Consider the following 16,622-nt stretch of genomic DNA (forward strand, 5'->3'; position numbering starts at 1 on the left):
CCACGTGCTGCCCACATGCACTCAGCTTGTTTCTCTCCAAATTGAACTGAGTTGCTCTTTTGTCCTTACATAACAAGAGAGTAAATTTTACCTGGGTGAGGAACTTTGTTTTATGGGATTTCAGCCCTCAGGTCCTTCATTTGATCTTTAAAACAGGCAATGAAGAAGTTGGCATACCTCTTGCAGGCAGCTCCAAAGAGACGCTCGTGGACAAAACTGTTCTCCTTTGGAACTGGTTTCACATTTGGAACTGGAAGTAAATTAATATTTAAAATAATATTTGATGTTTTATACCTGGCAAGAGGGACTTTCCACACAGGGCAGATGGGAAGGGGGACGCAGCAGGGGTTTGGAGCAGTTTGTGCTGTTCCTGTTCTGGCTTGGCAGTTTAAAGGAACATGAGGTTGGTTCTGCTCCTTGTTTTGTATGGCTGATCCTATGCCATAAATTTGTGCTGACAGGGCCTCACTGATGTGCTTTTGGGTGGCAGCTTACCTGGTTCAATGTCAGAAACTCTCCAACCCATGATCTTTGGGGAAACAAAAAGAGGTCACAGGATGTTAGAGGTTGGAAGGGACCTCCATAGATCGAGTCCAACCCCCCTGCCACAGCAGGATCATAGAATCTAGCTGAAGTCATACAGGAACGCATCCAGACAGGTCTTACAAGTCTCCAGAGAAGGAGACTCCACAACCTCTCTGGGCAGCCCGTTCCAGTGCTCCATCACCCTTACAGTGAAGAAGTTCTTCCTCTTCAGGTCTTTTTTTTTATTGCTTGATGGAGACACCATCTCAAACATCACTTACTCCAGTTTTTCTGACTAAAAATATTGCTTTGGGTTTCACCTCAATATTTGTATAATGAACATGGTTCAAAAAGTGACATTTTTGAAGCAAGAACACATTAGTTTGCTGGATGATTTGCCTGTGCTGTGCTTCTCCCTGCCCACCCTGCCCACTTTGCCCACATGGGCCAGGGGCACCTCAGCTCTCTTTTACCTTGATCAACAAGACTCTCATGTTCACCTCAACCTCTGCTCCTTGTGTGATGTGTTCCCCAGTCCCCACAGGCAGGAACCCTCCATTATGTTGGGAGGTGGGATTCATCTTCTGAGGGGATCTTCTCAATGTTTATCAATGTCTAGAAGACAGAGGTCAAGAGAACAGGACAGGGTCTTTTTCAGTGGTGCCCAGTGATAAGGCAAGGGCACAATGATAAGACAACAGGCACAAACTGGAATCCAAAAAGTCCCATCTGAACTGGAGGACAGACTTCTTTGCTGTCGGGGTTCTGGAGCCCTGGAGTAGTTTATCCAGAGGGGTTGTGGAGTCTCCTTCTTTGGAAAGACTCCAAACCCACTTGGACAATGTGGTCCTGGGTAAGCTGCTGTGTCTGACTGCTTTACCATGGAGGTTGGACAGGATGATTTCCAGAGGTCCCTTCCAAATCCCACCACACTTGGATTCTGTGATTCTGAGCCTCTCAGCAAATCCCTGGAGACTTGGACTGATAACAGGCAGGAGTACTTGGGATGCTAAGACCATCTTGGGCAGTGGCGTTGAAGGGATCATCTTCAGTGACTTCCTCTGAAGATATCACCCCTTTGTGTCTCAAAAATACTAGTAAATCAGAGAAAGCACAGCTGGTGCTCAGGAAAGGTATGCTCAGGTTTCTGGCAGCACAGATCACAGAGCTTTCCTTCTGATCAGCAAAGCTTGGAATTTCCCCCTACCTCTATTGTAAAATGTTCATGCAAAGAAAAAGAGCTCTTGGGACCATGTCGCTGCCAGTGGCTGCTTGTGTTGGGCTCAAAAACAATATCAAGTGGGCTCAAAACCAATATCAAGCAGTCCAGGCAGAGAAGAATATTGTTTCCAGGGGAGCTCCAAAGCTGAAATCCCCATTTCCTGCCTTCTTGCTCTTGGTTCACATTCCTTTGGCTGCCTTTTAAGGGAGAAAGGAGCCCCTCTGCAGCTGGACCGAGGCAAGGGAAGCTGCCTTCAGCACAGCCCAGACAGAGGAAGAGCAGCAAAGCTGTGGGATTTGGCAACCTTCCATCTGGACAGTGAAGACTGGTCCCAAAATTCAGAGCTCACAGCTCCTGCTAACTCAGAACAATGGAGAAGGGGGTGGTGTGGGGGTTTTGTTGGTCCCCCTTCGCAGCTCCCTGCAGCTGGAGATGACGCACCCAGCGCCGGCTGGGCTGCATGCAAAGGGAACTGCTGTGCATGAGCTTCAGGCTGCGTTTGGTGGGCTCAGACAAGGCTGAACCAAGGCTGCTCAACCCTTTAGCTCCTGATTTCTCTGAAATGGATTTGCTTTGGAGGAGCAGCTGTTCCCAGTATGGCACCAAACTGATCCAAAAACACTTCTCAGCTACCAAGCTTGTGTGGCAGGACCCCAATGCCTCCTACTTTCAAAATATTAGTACTTTTTGTACAAAATCATCTAAATAAGTGAAACATGATGAAAAGCAGAGCTCTGGATGAAGTCAAGAGATTTTCTTTGCTTTGCTGCTGTGAGCTAGGAAATCTCCTGTGTTGATGATCAGCTCAAGCAACCACAGATCTTATATGTACTCAAGAAGAGGGAAATCCCAGTTGTGTTAAGACGTCATGTTCCCTCTAGCTTTAAGGGGGATGTTTTAGCATGAGGAATTGGGGTGGTAATGCATTTTAGCATGAGGAATATGGGATTTGACTACATGACCTATAGAGGTCCATTCCAACCCAAACCATTCTGTGAGTCTATGAATGGCAGGTGATGGTCAGTTTAGCAGGGCTGTTTTCATACAACCTCATCACTCTCCCAGTCCTCCTTTTCTGCACTGTTAAGCATTTTTTTGTGGGTTTTGAGTCTCTTTTCATCTTCTCTTTCCGCCCTGCACTTTCTGCCCAGTTTCTCCTGCAGAGAGAAATCTCCCAAACCTCTGTGAGAGGCACTGAAACAGGGCTGGTGCCATTGTGAACTATGAGGGGCAACCATTGGAGGGACACCTCTATGTTCCAGGAGATGTTGTTGTCCATGAGAGACCTCATTATCTGCAAGAACCAATGCCACCCTTCCCACCAGAGAGCAGCTGGCTGGATCAGCGGGTGGGAAATCTTGGTTCAGAAGCAAGGCCAAAAGGAGCTCCTGCTCATGCAGGGTTGTCTTAGCATGAATGGGAAGCAGATGGGAACTGTGGCATTTGTCTCCACTTACCCAACACATCAGATTAGCTGCAATACCAAAGCTGGTGTGACCGAGCAGAGATGGCTGGGGCTGATGCATGGGAGGTCAGAGACAGCCTGCACAGCCCAGCTGCTTGCCTGGCTCCTGCAGAGAGGGTTTCTGATGTGGCTTTGTTCCGGAGTGGATAGAATTTGCCTTTCATGGTGGTCATTTGTCTTGGAGCTGTTGGGTGCAGTGAGCATGTTCTGCCTTCTGCTTGACTAGCTAAAGAGGCAAGTGCATAGTGGAAGGAATGATGTGCTCCTGAAGGTTTTCTCAGCTTCAAACTACACTATTAGCTCTGGGATGCTCTATTCTCCCTTGCTTCATGAACACCACTCAATATTTCTCATGAGTTGGTCTGAGAGTTGGAGTAAAGACTCAGCTAGTTCAGAGTCTCTTGCCACATGAACTGCCCAAATATTTCTGTTTCACTCTCTTCCCTTGCAGTATTTCATGGCAGACTTTTGCAGCTGAGTGTATTGCATGGGGATGAAGGAAAAATCCTTCATCTGAGGGAGAGCACAACAGGTTGTTGGCACCACCTAACCTTAAGCTCCTTTCTCATATGCTTCTCTTGGGAAAACTAGGCTGCCAATTGGGAAATGGCTCCTTCCAAGGGCTCTCAGGACTTTCCACCTGTTCTGCAGAGCAGCCACTTCACCCCTTGCTCAAGTGCAGCCACCAGTGTAAGGTACAAATGAAATCTATTAACAGGCTAATTGAAGCTCCCAGAGGAGCTTAAAGAACAACTTCATTAACCAGCCTGGATCCTGGGCAGAAAATAGTGTTCCCTTCTTAAGTGCCTAATAACCAGGAGGACTGGTGCCTTCTGCTTGCAAACACTGGGTTCAAAATGGTTTCAATTAGTCCTTTCAGTGGAAAAACAACAACAACAAAAAAAACCTTTCTAGCTAAAAATAGTCCATCCTGCCTAACTTTCTTGTTGTAATTTAAGAACCATTCCAGCTAGGTCAGCTTCCCAAGGAGAGCAGGTTGGCTGCTGCCTTTTCCTTCTTGCTGAAAACATTTCCCAACTAGACTTCATTTTCCTGTAGACTTAACATGCCAGCTGTGAAACGAGGATAATCCTTGCTTCAGCTAAGGAATAAGCTCCTTGAGGTCAGACTGTGCCTGTGTAGCACCCGTGGTATTTGAAACCTGGATCTTGACTCTAGGTTTGCAGAACCACAAGGGAGAAGGTTTCCTTCTCTCTGCCTACCATAACCACATTGATGTCTCTTTTCCCACTAGATCTCTGGAAGTTCGTTATTTCACCTACGGGATCCTCTTTGGCTGTGGCAGCTCCTTTGCCTTCCAACCCTCACTGGTCATCCTTGGTCACTACTTCAAACGTCGCCTTGGCTTGGCTAACGGCATCGTGGCCGGCGGCAGCTGCCTCATCTCCGTGCCGCTCCCCTTCTTCCTGAAGGTGGTGGGGCAGGCCATCGGGCTGGCCCATACATTCCAAGTACTCAGTGCCTTATTGCTCATTCAGATATTCTTGTCCTTGACCTACCGGCCCATCCTGCCGCCCTCCTGTGACTCTCAGCACGACGGGCGGGACAAGCTGGGCAGCCGGAGCGTGCGGCAGCAGTGCTGGGCTCAGACGCGCAGGTATTTCAACCTGAGGATTTTCCGGAGAAAGACCTATCGGATCTGGGCCTTTGGGATTGCTACTGCTGTCCTGGGATATCTTGTACCTTACATGAACCTGGTAAGAGCCTTGGGCGGGCCTGGAAGGGGAGGGAGCTCCCTTTGGACGGAGTGAATGGGCTCCTCCATGCGAATGAGGAGAAGGTGGGAAGGTACAGATGGGCAATAGGGACAGAGATATCAAAATCCAGGAAGCTCTTTAATGCTCCTGTTTGTGCTCTGTGTCTCCCAAGGACAAGCACAGACAGCGGGAGAGGAGGGAGCTGTTTGCTTTGGGAAATGTGCAGGTCAATGTGGTGCAGATGTGAGGCTCGCACAACTACCTCCAAAGCCACAAGCCCTCTGTGGGAAGTCTCCCTTTCTGGGATATGTAGGGGATTAACTTGCTGAGGATTCACCTCCTTGCATCCTTCCCTCCATCCCAGGTAAAATACGTGGAGAAGCGCTTCCAAGAAACCAAAAAGGACTGGATCCTGCCAGTTTGCCTTGGAGCCATGTCAGGGCTGGGGCGCTTGGTTTCAGGTCGCATTGGTGACTGCATTCCTGGGCTGAAGAAGATTTACCTGCAGGTGCGTGGTGTCCAACCCTCCACAGAGCTGCTGGCTAACCACTGAGGATCAGGGCATTCCTACATTACTGTCAATGCTCTGCTTAAAAACAGCCAGCCAGAGATCACAAACCCTTGTCTGACCACTGCCTGACATCCCTGCCTGCTGTTAGGGAAGAGCATTAACTGCAGAAAGGTGTACAGAGAAGCGACACGCTTGACCTGAGGTCTCAGTGACCATTCAGCAATCAGACTCTGTGGTCCCAACTCTTCCCAAGCTGCTGGACACCCTGTCACCTTCTTGTGTTTTTTGAAGAACAAACTGCTGAAGTCTAGCAGCTAATCCAGCAGATAATCCTTCCTAAAGCTTCTTAAAAGGTTATTCCTAAGGGCCTCTCTGAGATGAGAGCAGAGGATGCTTCCCCTCTTACTGGGCACTGGTGAGGCTGCACCTCCAATACTGGGTTCAGTTTTGGATCCCTCACTCCAAGTAAGGCATTGAGGTGCTGGAACAGGCCCAGAGAGAGGGGCAATGAAGCCGGTGAAGTGTCTGGTGAGAAGCAGCTGAGGGAACTTGGGTTGTTCAGCATGGAGAAAAAGAGTCTGAGGGGAGACCTTCTCACTCTCTACAACTCTCCGAAAGAAGGTTGGAGCCAGGTGGAGGTTGGTCTCTTCTCCCAAGGAAAAAGGGCAAGACAGGATGAGAGGAAACATCCTCAAGTTGTCAGGAGAGGTTTAGGTTGGACATGAGAAGCGATTTCTTCCCCAAGAGTTGTCAAAGCCTGGACCAGGCTGCCCAGGGCAGTGGCGGAGTCCCCATCCCTGGAGTGATTTAAAAGCCATGTAGATGTGATGCTGAGGCACGTGGTTTAGTGGTGACCTGGCAGTGCTGGGTTCATGGTTGGATTCTGATCTTAAATGTCTCCTCCAACCAGAACAGTTCTGTGATTTCATGATGGATGGAATGAGTTCAGAGGAGGAACCAATGTCATTGCCCTGTTGAGTGACACTTCCTTCTCTCCATTGCCTCTCATCCTGCACCCCAATGACATGCCCACTTTTGTCTTCTTAGGTTGCATCCTTCGTGCTGCTGGGCCTCCTGTGCATGATGATTCCCCAGTGCCGAGGGTTCGAGGGCGTCATTGTCATCTGCCTCTTCCTTGGCCTGTGTGATGGCTTCTTCACCACCATCATGGCGCCCATCGCATTTGAGCTGGTGGGACCCATGCAGGCATCCCAGGCCATAGGGTACCTCATGGGGCTGATGGCGGTGCCCATGACTGCGGGTACACCAATAGCAGGTTGGTAGCATTGAGGTGTCAGACCTGCACCCAGCTGCTGGGAGGGAGAAGATGCTTGTAGAGCAACGAGAGGAAATGGCCCTAAGTTGCAGCAGGGGAGGTTTAGGCTGGATACTAGGAAAAAATTCCTACTGAAAGCACGATCAGGCATTGAAACAAGCTGCCCAGAGAGGTGGTGGCATCGCCACCCCTGCAGCTGTTCAAAAACTGTGTAGGCACAGCATTCTGGGGGGTGATTTAGAGGCCAGGGTGGTGTTGGGTTGACAGTTGGACGTGATGATCTTAGAGGTCTTTTCCAACCTTGCCGATTCTCCGATGTGGCTGTAAGCAGCTGTGCTCCTCTCTTACAGGATACCTCAATGACTATTTCGGGAACTACGACGCTGCCTTTTACTTTGCTGGGGTCCCCCCCATCATCGGCGGCTTGGTGCTCTCTGTTGTCCCGCTGATCCACCAGAAGATGCTGAAAAAGCAGCGCCTGGATTCTGGCAAAGACAAGATGCTGGTCTCGGAGGCCGTGGTGAACGGGGAGCTGCTGCCAGGTTGTCCTGCCTCTGAAGCCCCCATGTAAGGTGTCGCCGGCAATCACTGTGGCCACCAGCAGCCCCTCCGTAGCCCGAGCACAGGCCCTGTTCCAGAGGGCCTGGAATTCTCCATGGTCGCCGATGCACTACGTTTGTATGGAAAACAAAACAGCAGAGAAAAAGTTCTTCTGGTTAAAGGCTCTTAACTAGAAATGCTCTTTTTTTCAGGACAGTCTCGATTTCAAAGCCACCTTTGTTTGTGTTTGGGTTTTTTTTTCCCTCTAATCAACTTTCCAAGGAGAGCCCTCACCAGGATTCAAACTTGATCCATCTCCCGCTCCTCACTCCCCCCCAGTTTTCTACACGTCACAACAGAGGTTTACAGCTAATAAATGCCTTTTTAAAGCAGGCCACAGACGGAGCTTGTTGAACATTGCAGCTGTCCATCCTTATCCTCCGGTGCCACTGGGGTGTCACGTCCGAGGCCGCCCCCTCCCCGTCCGGCACCGGAGGCTCTTTTGGAGCCAGCGGCTCTGAAGGAGGAAACGCTGCTTTGGTCCGATGCACAAACCAAATAAATGGTCGGTGAGTCCCGCTTTAATCTTCTTCTCTCCTCCTTTTCCTCTGCTCTCCCACACCCCCAGGGAGCTGCAGCTGGGACTACGGGGAGCTCAGCCAGCTCCGGTCCCGCTGCCCTCATCGGATGGAGCCATACGGGAGCATTCCCTTCCTGCAAAATAATATGCCTTAAAAATGCATGGACAAGACCAACAGGTCCTTCAACCACTTCTCACCTCCCTTTTCTCACCCTGCGACTAACGACTGGCCTTTTGAGATGCAAAAGAGAGGGTTCCAACACAGCCCACGGCGGCTGAAAGCTGTGGACGAGCCGCTGAGACTGGCACTTCAGAGGTGTTGAGGCTCCTAGGGTAGGGACAGAGCCCCTTAGGGCCCGTGCCATGCCAGGACGCAACTTCCCGGTACCCAGGGATGCAGGATGGAGCCAACTTGGAACGTGGGGGGACCCATGGGTGCAAGAGTGCAGGCTGTAGCTGATTTGGAGTGCCTGTGGGTGCAGGGATGCAGCCAGCTTGGGTGACAGAGTGCCACTAGTCTTTTTAGGGGACTGGCTGGGCATTATGCAGCAATAACCAGAAGTCAGTATTGGCTGGGGATGCTCGGTGTTCCCAAAGGATTTCAAAAGCCCAGCAGCATTCCATTTGTAGCCCGGTGCTGTCCCTAAGGGAGAGAGAGAAAGCTCAAGGATGTAGCCCAGCCTATGGGTAACCCACGCAGACAGAAGGCAGAGCTCAGTCTGTGTAGAAGTTGTTCAGCTCCAGGCTTTGCTAATGAGCATGGCACAGAGCAAGAACAGTCCTTCCCTGATGGACCCTCATGTAAATGAGGTGCCAGCTGGGACAGGGGTACCTTTTCCTGGGAATAATGACTCAAGAGAGAGCGAGAAGCAAAGCTCACGTTTATCCTGGCTGCAAATCCATCCTTCAGAGGATTTTCATTTGCTTCACCTGCCATTCAAAAAAGAGAAGCCTGAGGAGGCATGTGTGCTATGGGAGTCATCCCTTGGCCACTGAGTGAGGTGGGAGGCTTGTAACATCCAAACAAATCTTTGCTGTGGAAAATTGGTTTCAGTGGAGGGTCCTCCCATGGGCAGCGGTGAGACATTGTACATAGGCTCAGGTCCTGCATGTTCCTCTGGCCCCGTGTTTAATCCACATTGGCTAATCCATTGTAAGGTCTTGTGGTCTTGTGGCCCATCTGTCCCAGTAAGAGCTAGAAAATTTACTGGTGTGTTGTGACGTGTCTGTTGATGACTATAAATCGAGATGTTCATTTGTCTCTTTCTTCAGTACCCTTTTCCCTGACTCTTACTCCCCTTTGTTGCTCACATCTCAGCATCTGCTACAGCTCTGCTGACTCAGTGCTTGGTTCAGGAAGTCCCAGGAGGCAGCTGGAGCTGTGTCAGAAGGTGTACATGGCCATGGTTTCCTTCCTCTGGTGGCATCTGCCAGTCTTAGCCTGGGGCAGGGCATTAAAGTGGTGCTTTTCAGATGGGAGTGTTAGTAGTGGGACATCTCCAAAGCTGTCTGACAGCTGAAAGGAAGAAATAATCCTTTGGTGAGTTTGGGGGATTTCATTCACGTTGATGAAGTTCTTTGAATCACATTTGAAGAACGTGAGAGGTTATGAGGGATTTAAATTCAAGAAGTAGCTTCTTCAGACCAAGAAGAGGATGAGCAGAACTTCCTCCAACCCACACTGTGGCTGCACAGCAGAGCTTACCGACAACTGCCCCCAGATTTGTGTGACACTCCTGTGGTAAAACCTTCCTGGTTCATAAGGTGATTGATGGTTCAAATCCCAGATTTCCACAGCTTTCCACTTGCCTTAAATGCTCCATCTGCTTGCAAAGGTCTCTGCCTTGGGAAGAGCCTGCAGTTGATGCAATGGGTACTTAATGCTGTGATGGCATCAAAGCAACTCTGCTCAGGAGGGATGGCTGTATTCACCTTCATCTCCCACAGGTTTTGGTCTTTGCCTGTGGCTCCTATTATGGGCCCCTTAGGAGGTCCTTAATGATGAGGTGCATCACAGGCCTCCTGAGTCTGGCAAAGGGAATCCACCGCTCATCCTAGGATGGATGCATGTCTGGTACCAACCTTCTAAACCCATTCTCAACATCTGCTTGTGAAGATCCTGCCCTTGGCCAAGGTGAGGGCAAATTCTGCAGCAGGGAAGGCATATTTGAACAACAGCGGGGAGAGGTTGGCCTCATCTGCAAACACAGCTGGGAACAGGAAGGGCAAAGTTCGGAGTAGTCTGTCAACATTAAGGGGACTGTTTGGGGGTTTGTTGGCTAAATGCTGCTGCTCTGCCTTTGGTTTGACTCTTGAGTACTGGGAAACTTGGAAGAATTCTTGGAAACTCATGGCATGTGAGAAATGGGATTGTGGTGAGCTGAGGATCTAGAAACAGGGAGAAGTGACACTGGTCTCCACCTCAGAATTGTTTCATCCTTTCAGCATGTCTCAGTCTGGTGCTGTGACACCAAATAGGTCACTATTTGTTGCAAAGAACTTCATCCTAAACCCCCTTCTGTTTCTTCCCGTCAAGGTCTGCTCATCTTAGCTCAGTACATCCATGTCCTCCCCTGGGCAGGTGGGAGCTGAACACTCATGGTGAAAACTCCCTTTTACTAAAGTTTCTTGTGAAAAACCCCCAGGCCTCTCCTGACTCTGGGCTGCGATTTCTGGAGCAGAAGGTGAACCCTGACACTCCAAGCTCAGCCATTTTTTGGAGCCAGTGGGAGTACATGGGAGAAGGTCAAGCTCCATGGTGTGAAGGGAGTGGAAATGAGCAGGAACGGAGAAGCTTTGAGGTGTTTGGAGAGCTGCCGGGGTGTGTGTGTAGCCTTATGTAAGCTACAGCAAGCGCGGGACGTGTCCCAGCAGTGCCCTGCTTGGGGCTTGGCTGGGGCTGCCTTGCTAAATCTTTAACTTGAGGGTGTTCAAAAACAAGTTGTGCATCTTTTCTTCTTTTTTTTTTTTTTGCTTTTTCATTTCTTTTATTTTGTTTGAGCTGCTGCAGTGAGGTGCTGAGCTTAACTCTTCTGGCTCTGGCTGAGGGATGGAGTGAGATAGCCAAGCTGGAAGAGTTCAGGGGATGGTCGTGGTTTTAGCCTTCTTGGGCTGCCCCGGTGATGGGAAGGCTGGCAGGGCAATGGCTGCAGTTGCTGCCAGGGAAGTGCCATGATTCATAGCTTACAGCATTTTTTTGGAGTTGTGAAACAAAGCTGGAAGCATCTGCAGGGGTGCTTCACTGCAGCATGCCTTGCCCTGAGGTCCTGCAGCCAGGGAAATACATGTTTCAAAGTCACATCGCTTGAATTTAACAAATTCTGGCCACTCGTGGGCTGGGGTTGAGGTTTTCAAACATCTCCCTGCTGTGGGAGCTGTGGGAAGGCCACATCCTAATTGCCATCAAAGCCTGAGGGCTTTTGCAGAGCTGCTGCGGTACTTGGGGTTTGAAGACCCCCTGTTTCGAGATATTTTGGCTCTGCCTCTCACCATCGTGGTGGTTTGGGGCTGCCAGTTTGGCTTTTGAGGAGCTTTGTAGCCCTCTGGGCTGAGCTACCTGGTCCAGAGGGACCAGGAGAAGGAGGTGGCCTGCAGCTGGGCAAGGAAATTTCTGCCCTGCCATGCATGACAGTGCCACGGGAGCATTTTGCACGGGGACAGAGGATCTCTTTTGGTGTTGGTACGTTGGTGCTCAGAGCAATTTGCTCTGAGCAGTCTGATTTGGTGCTGAGGATCTTGTCTACGCTTGCTCAGATCACTTCGGTTCAGCATCTCAGGAGGCTTAGGGTGGATTTTCACCCTGGCTGACATGGAGGGGGGACAGACACAGCTGAGACCCTTACTGTCCCTCCCTTCACTGCATTACTCAGCTTTCACATGCCTGACAGCTTTGTTTGGGGTTACCTTGGTTATTTTAGCTTCAATAATTTTCACGCTGGCAGAGTTTGCTTCTCCCTATCCAACTGGAAGCAGAAAATGAGGATGACTTTGAAAGCCCTGGCTCCTTTGCCAAAGGAAACTGAGGAGCCTCCTCCCACCACTGGAGCTGCTGCCTTTGTGCCACAAAAAAACCTCACACTGAGGCAGCTCTTTTGGGCTCTTTTGTTTGAATCACAGCTGCCCTTCTAACCTTTGGGGAGGGCGATGCCATTGACAAGTGCTCCTTCTGTCCTCTGTGTAATGCTGAGGATGGAACTGGCACTGTAGAGGGGCTCCATGAGCAAGCAATGAATTGAAATAAAGATATTCCCCTTCTTTTTGATAGCCCTTGTGAGGAAAGCAGGCATGGGGATGGACGGAGCTGCCACTTTCATGCAGTGGAAGGGCTTTGCAGGGGTAACTATCCCTGTGGCCAAGGGGTCAGCATAGCTCCAGGTGCTTTATCAGCTTGGCATGGTGGACGTTAGTCCTGGTGACATCGAGGTTATCACTGGGCTTTGGTGGGCTTTTCCCACACAACCCCGCTCGGGAGCACTTTGTTGTCTTTGTTTTTGCAAACACTGCATTGCCCTTGGTGCTCCCAGCAAGGACAGATGCTGCGAGCGTCCCCATCTCACCTCTTCATCCCACCGCAGTGGCCTAACACCAGCACCGCTGATTGTGGGCATGGAGTTTGCCTCTCCTCTCCAGCCAGAAGAGGAAAGACACAGAATTCCTCCTATTTTCTGCAAAAAAAACACATGGCTTTGGAAGGAGGTTCTGAACCTCCAAAGTTTCTCCTCTTTTTGTATCATAGTTCCCAATTCCACATCCGCCTCTGACTGGCAAGGCAAGCGTAGCTTTTAACTGTAGTGCTAGAGACAAGACTTTAGTGTCTGTTTTACTAAGGAATGAAGATTTTTTTTCCCCTTTTTTTTTTGTTTGTTTGTTTTTTTTCGGTTGGTTGGTTTGGTTTGTGTTTGTTTGGTTGTTTGGGGTTTTTTTTTGGGGGGTGGGGGGGTGTTGTACATTTTTAATGGTGGTGTGTAAGACAAGTTGTTTACTGGAGCAGGGTTTTGCAGAGCAGGGATGCTCCCTGCTTGGCAAGGGCCAGATTGCCCTGAGTGCAGTCAGGTTTTTGGTTGCTGAGCGCATCCAATCAAATCATTTTGGGAAAGAACACGACTTCTGGAGGGCTGCACTTTCCCAGCATATCCTGTTTCAGCCATTTGTACTCGTTCAAAGCTTGAGATAGGACTTTTTTGGGGGGGAGGTTGAGGGCAATTAGGAAATTACCCTATGCTCCCTGCCCTGAAATCCAGCTGCATGAAACCAAATATTTGCTTTCGGATGGGTGGATTTTGGAGCTGACTCCACACAAGAGCACTGGGGTGGAGGCTTAAATTTTTGGCTGGTTTGGGTAACTGATGAGATGGTTTGTTTTTAAGGCAGGACCTCCAAGCCTGCTGCCATCACCTGCTGGTTAGTAGGGCCCCATATTGTGCCTTTCTCCAGCCCCACCACTGTCCATCACCAATGTGGGGGTTTGGGGTGGGATGTTTTGATGATATGCTGGTAACACTCACCTTTGTGATGTCTGTACCCACTAAAAAGACTCAATAAAAAGTTGCAAGCACCACTGGTAGCTTTACAAACCTTATTTTTTTTTTCACTCTGCTCCCAGATCTGCCTCCACCCCAGCTCCTATGAGATGCCCAGGGCTACTGGGCACCCTGGGAGGACCAGCAAAACCAGTAGTATGAAAGCAGCTGCTCAGTTGGGTGCAGGATTCAGACTCCAAAGTCTAAAACGATTCCTTTTTAATTTTGGTTTGATTTTTTTTTTTTTTTCCCCACATCTGCTCCTTGTAAGCAATTTCTATTCCCTTAAAAATTTTGTATCTGGAAGTATTTGAATGTATGTCTTCAAAGTATGACTACCCTTTCAAAATGTGAACTTCTGACGGTCGGTAAACGAAAAGTAAAACAAGACAACCCAAACCTACCCCATAGTAGCACATTTTTTTGTAATTAATGTTTTATGAATGTTGTTTATTAAAAAATAAAATTGTGTAGAATAAAACCAGTTCAAAAAGAAAATGGAGTCGTGCCTCTGTCCCACCAGGGTTCTTCTCGCCAGGGCCAGGGGTAGGCGCTGGGCTCACAATAACTCTCACAGCTGCTGCAGCCCCTCTGGCCAGTGCCTGCCTGGAATGTCAGAAGAAAAGGGGCTGGAAAAGTGCAATTTGACACAGGAATTGGTTTTATTTAGTCTTTCACACACCTTGGGGAAAGGCTGGGCTGAGGTCCTGGTACCTAAAGGGGAAGGAGAGGTTCCTGATGCAAGAGGGTGAAAACTGGAAGCAACATTTGTGGGTGGAGAATGCTCATTACCCAACCTGAGGCAATGAAACCTAAACAATATTAAAGACAGAAATCCCTGAGAGCATCTTGGTGTCCATAGTGGCACCAGCCTTTGGGGCAAGCCTTCAGTGACCCAGATGAATTTTGCCTCAGTTTCCTAAGTCACAGCTTTGGATCTGGCTTTTATCACCCAAAATACCAGGGGTTGACCTGACCTAGTGGTAAAATCTTGCACTGGACTTTGTTGAAGCTAATTTTTTGGGAGGGGTGTGACTCACTGTTATCCTCTCTCCCACACAGGGCCAGCACCAGGGCTTTTGTTTAACATTCTATGACTCTGTGATTTTATTTAATCATCCTTAGCAATATTATTTCTTTCTTTTGGCAGCAGTTTGGAGGCACAGGGAGGCTTGCTGGGTATTAATGCCACTCACAGGCGAGCTAAGCTTTTTCTGTCAATAAGAGCAGCTACAGGAGGGTTGAGGGATGGACATGATGATCTTAAAGGTCATTTCCAACCATAAGGACTCTGTGAGTCTGAAGAGCAGGGATGATTATTCCTAAGGGAGGTTGCAGTGGCTGTGAGACACTCTGGGGAGACCTTCTAGAGGCTTTCCAGTATCTGAACGAGGGCTACAAGAAAGCCAGGAAGGGACTTTTTACAAGGGCTTCTAGTGACAGGACAAGAGGCAGTGGCTTGAAGCTTGAGGAGGGGAGATTTAGACTGGAGATGAGCAAGAAATTATTTACAACGAGGGTGGTGAGACACTGGAATAGATTGCTCAGAGAGGCTATGGATGCCCCCTCTCAGGAGGTGTTCATGGCCAGGGTGGGTATGGCCTTGGGCAGACTGGTCTAGTAGAAGGTGTCTCTGCCCATGGCGGAGGTGGGGAGGGGGGTGGGGGTGGAACTTCCAGCCCAAACTGTTCTATGAGTCCATGTAAACATGGCTTACAGTATTGTCTTCTGATGTGTTTATGGTAGGTGTGCTAATTACCATGAGATTAAAGCTGAGATGTGAACTGGTTTTATAGAGTTCAGGCTTTTTTTTGTGTGTTCTTAATGTGCACCTCAATTCTTTCTTCAGTAGAGGGTACTTACTGCAAATACTATTTAACAACAAAACAAACCCACCAGGAGATAAGAGATGAAAAATAAAGATTCAAAGGGAATGAGCTGATAGCAACAACCCCCTCTGTGCTGTGTGTGCAGGGATAGAGCAAGGAAAGGGAAAGCTGTGCCCCATGAAACAAAGAGAGGGGATGCTGCATCCCGTTGCTGAGAGCGGACAGCACCATGTGCACACCCTGCACAGCAGTGACAGATCACAAAACCCAGCTGTGCAGCTTCAGTATTACAACAAGTGCCTTGGGATGGTTGCTGATTTGGGCGGGAAGAGTTGCAAAGGTGCTGGGGTGGGTGATAAAAGTGGGCTGCACATCCATGGGGATGCCCAGAAAGGGAATAGGGGTGAGACCCTGCAAGCTCCATAGGAACAAATAAACATATGTATGCATATCTATCTATCTGTCTATCTATCTACCAACCAACCCTTTTAGTGGTTAGGGTTTGTTTTTGTTTGGTTTTTTTTTTTTCATCAATGGATATATTTACAAATGCTTCATAGGGACACCCAGAAAATAAACAGGAGAAAGACCCTGCAACGTCCATGCATGTATACATATCTATCTAATCTAATTATCCATCTAATCCATCTATCTGTCTATCTAATGTTGGTGACTTTTTCTACATCCATAGCTGTATTTGTGCATGTGGTCACTGGGAATCCCCTCATAGCCCGCCCCCCCCCCCCCCCCCCCCCCCCCTTGCTGGCTGATTCCAGGGCAGGCTGATTCCAGGGCATCAAGCACCTCCAACTTTTCCTCCTCACTCTGCCAGGCTGTTCAATGTGGCCCTAATACATAGGAAAGACGAAAAAAAAAAGGTGAGGAGCTGTTTGATAGCTAGACTTGACCTTAAAGGTATCTTCCAACTGATCCACTTCTGTGATTCTATGACTCTATCTAGCTGGGGGGGGTTAAATGCTTATTTATCTCTGTATATGTGTGTACATACATATATATGTGTGTGTGTGTGTGCAGTTGGGTGAGGCTGCACATGGTTACTGAGCATTTGGAGGCTGCGGGCACATGCTGTGCTGGCCACTCCTCTGCTCCTCTCTCCGCAGGCTCTGGGCTGGGCTTGTTTTCCTTCATTGTCTTCTCCATCTGTTTTCTTTTTGCAGGACTTAAATATTATAATCCTTCAAATAAAAAGAAAATAATAAAACTAAATCCCCCATCTGCAAATGCTTTTGAAGGACTTGAAGGATGCACACGTGAGTGGCAGGAGCTTTATTTTAATCAGCTCCGCTTCCAAACGCAAATCTTCCCTTCACTGCCATTATTTAAAGCAATAATTTGGCCAAGCTGCCTTCCCAGGGTACTCAGCCACACCCACACTCAGCAGGGTTGTTGCTCAGGCAGCTGTGGAAAGGCATGAAA

At 49.0% G+C, this 16,622-nt stretch overlaps 1 protein-coding gene across 1 annotated transcript in view; it reads left to right on the forward strand.

Annotated features, from left to right (window-relative positions):
• Nucleotides 1-13,854, forward strand: part of SLC16A2 (solute carrier family 16 member 2) — a 46,528-nt gene extending 32,674 nt beyond the window's left edge. Inside the window, exons 3-6 of the mRNA XM_064159359.1 lie at nt 4,468-4,930; nt 5,295-5,438; nt 6,489-6,717; nt 7,068-13,854. Of these exons, the coding sequence (XP_064015429.1) occupies nt 4,468-4,930; nt 5,295-5,438; nt 6,489-6,717; nt 7,068-7,288 (1,057 nt within the window). The 3' untranslated portion in view covers nt 7,289-13,854. The remainder of the gene's footprint in view (nt 1-4,467; nt 4,931-5,294; nt 5,439-6,488; nt 6,718-7,067) is intronic.
• The last annotated feature ends 2,768 nt before the right edge of the window (nt 13,855-16,622 follow it).

The sequence above is a fragment of the Pogoniulus pusillus genome, chromosome 19, assembly GCF_015220805.1.
Source record: "Pogoniulus pusillus isolate bPogPus1 chromosome 19, bPogPus1.pri, whole genome shotgun sequence".
Lineage (NCBI taxonomy): Eukaryota > Metazoa > Chordata > Aves > Piciformes > Lybiidae > Pogoniulus > Pogoniulus pusillus.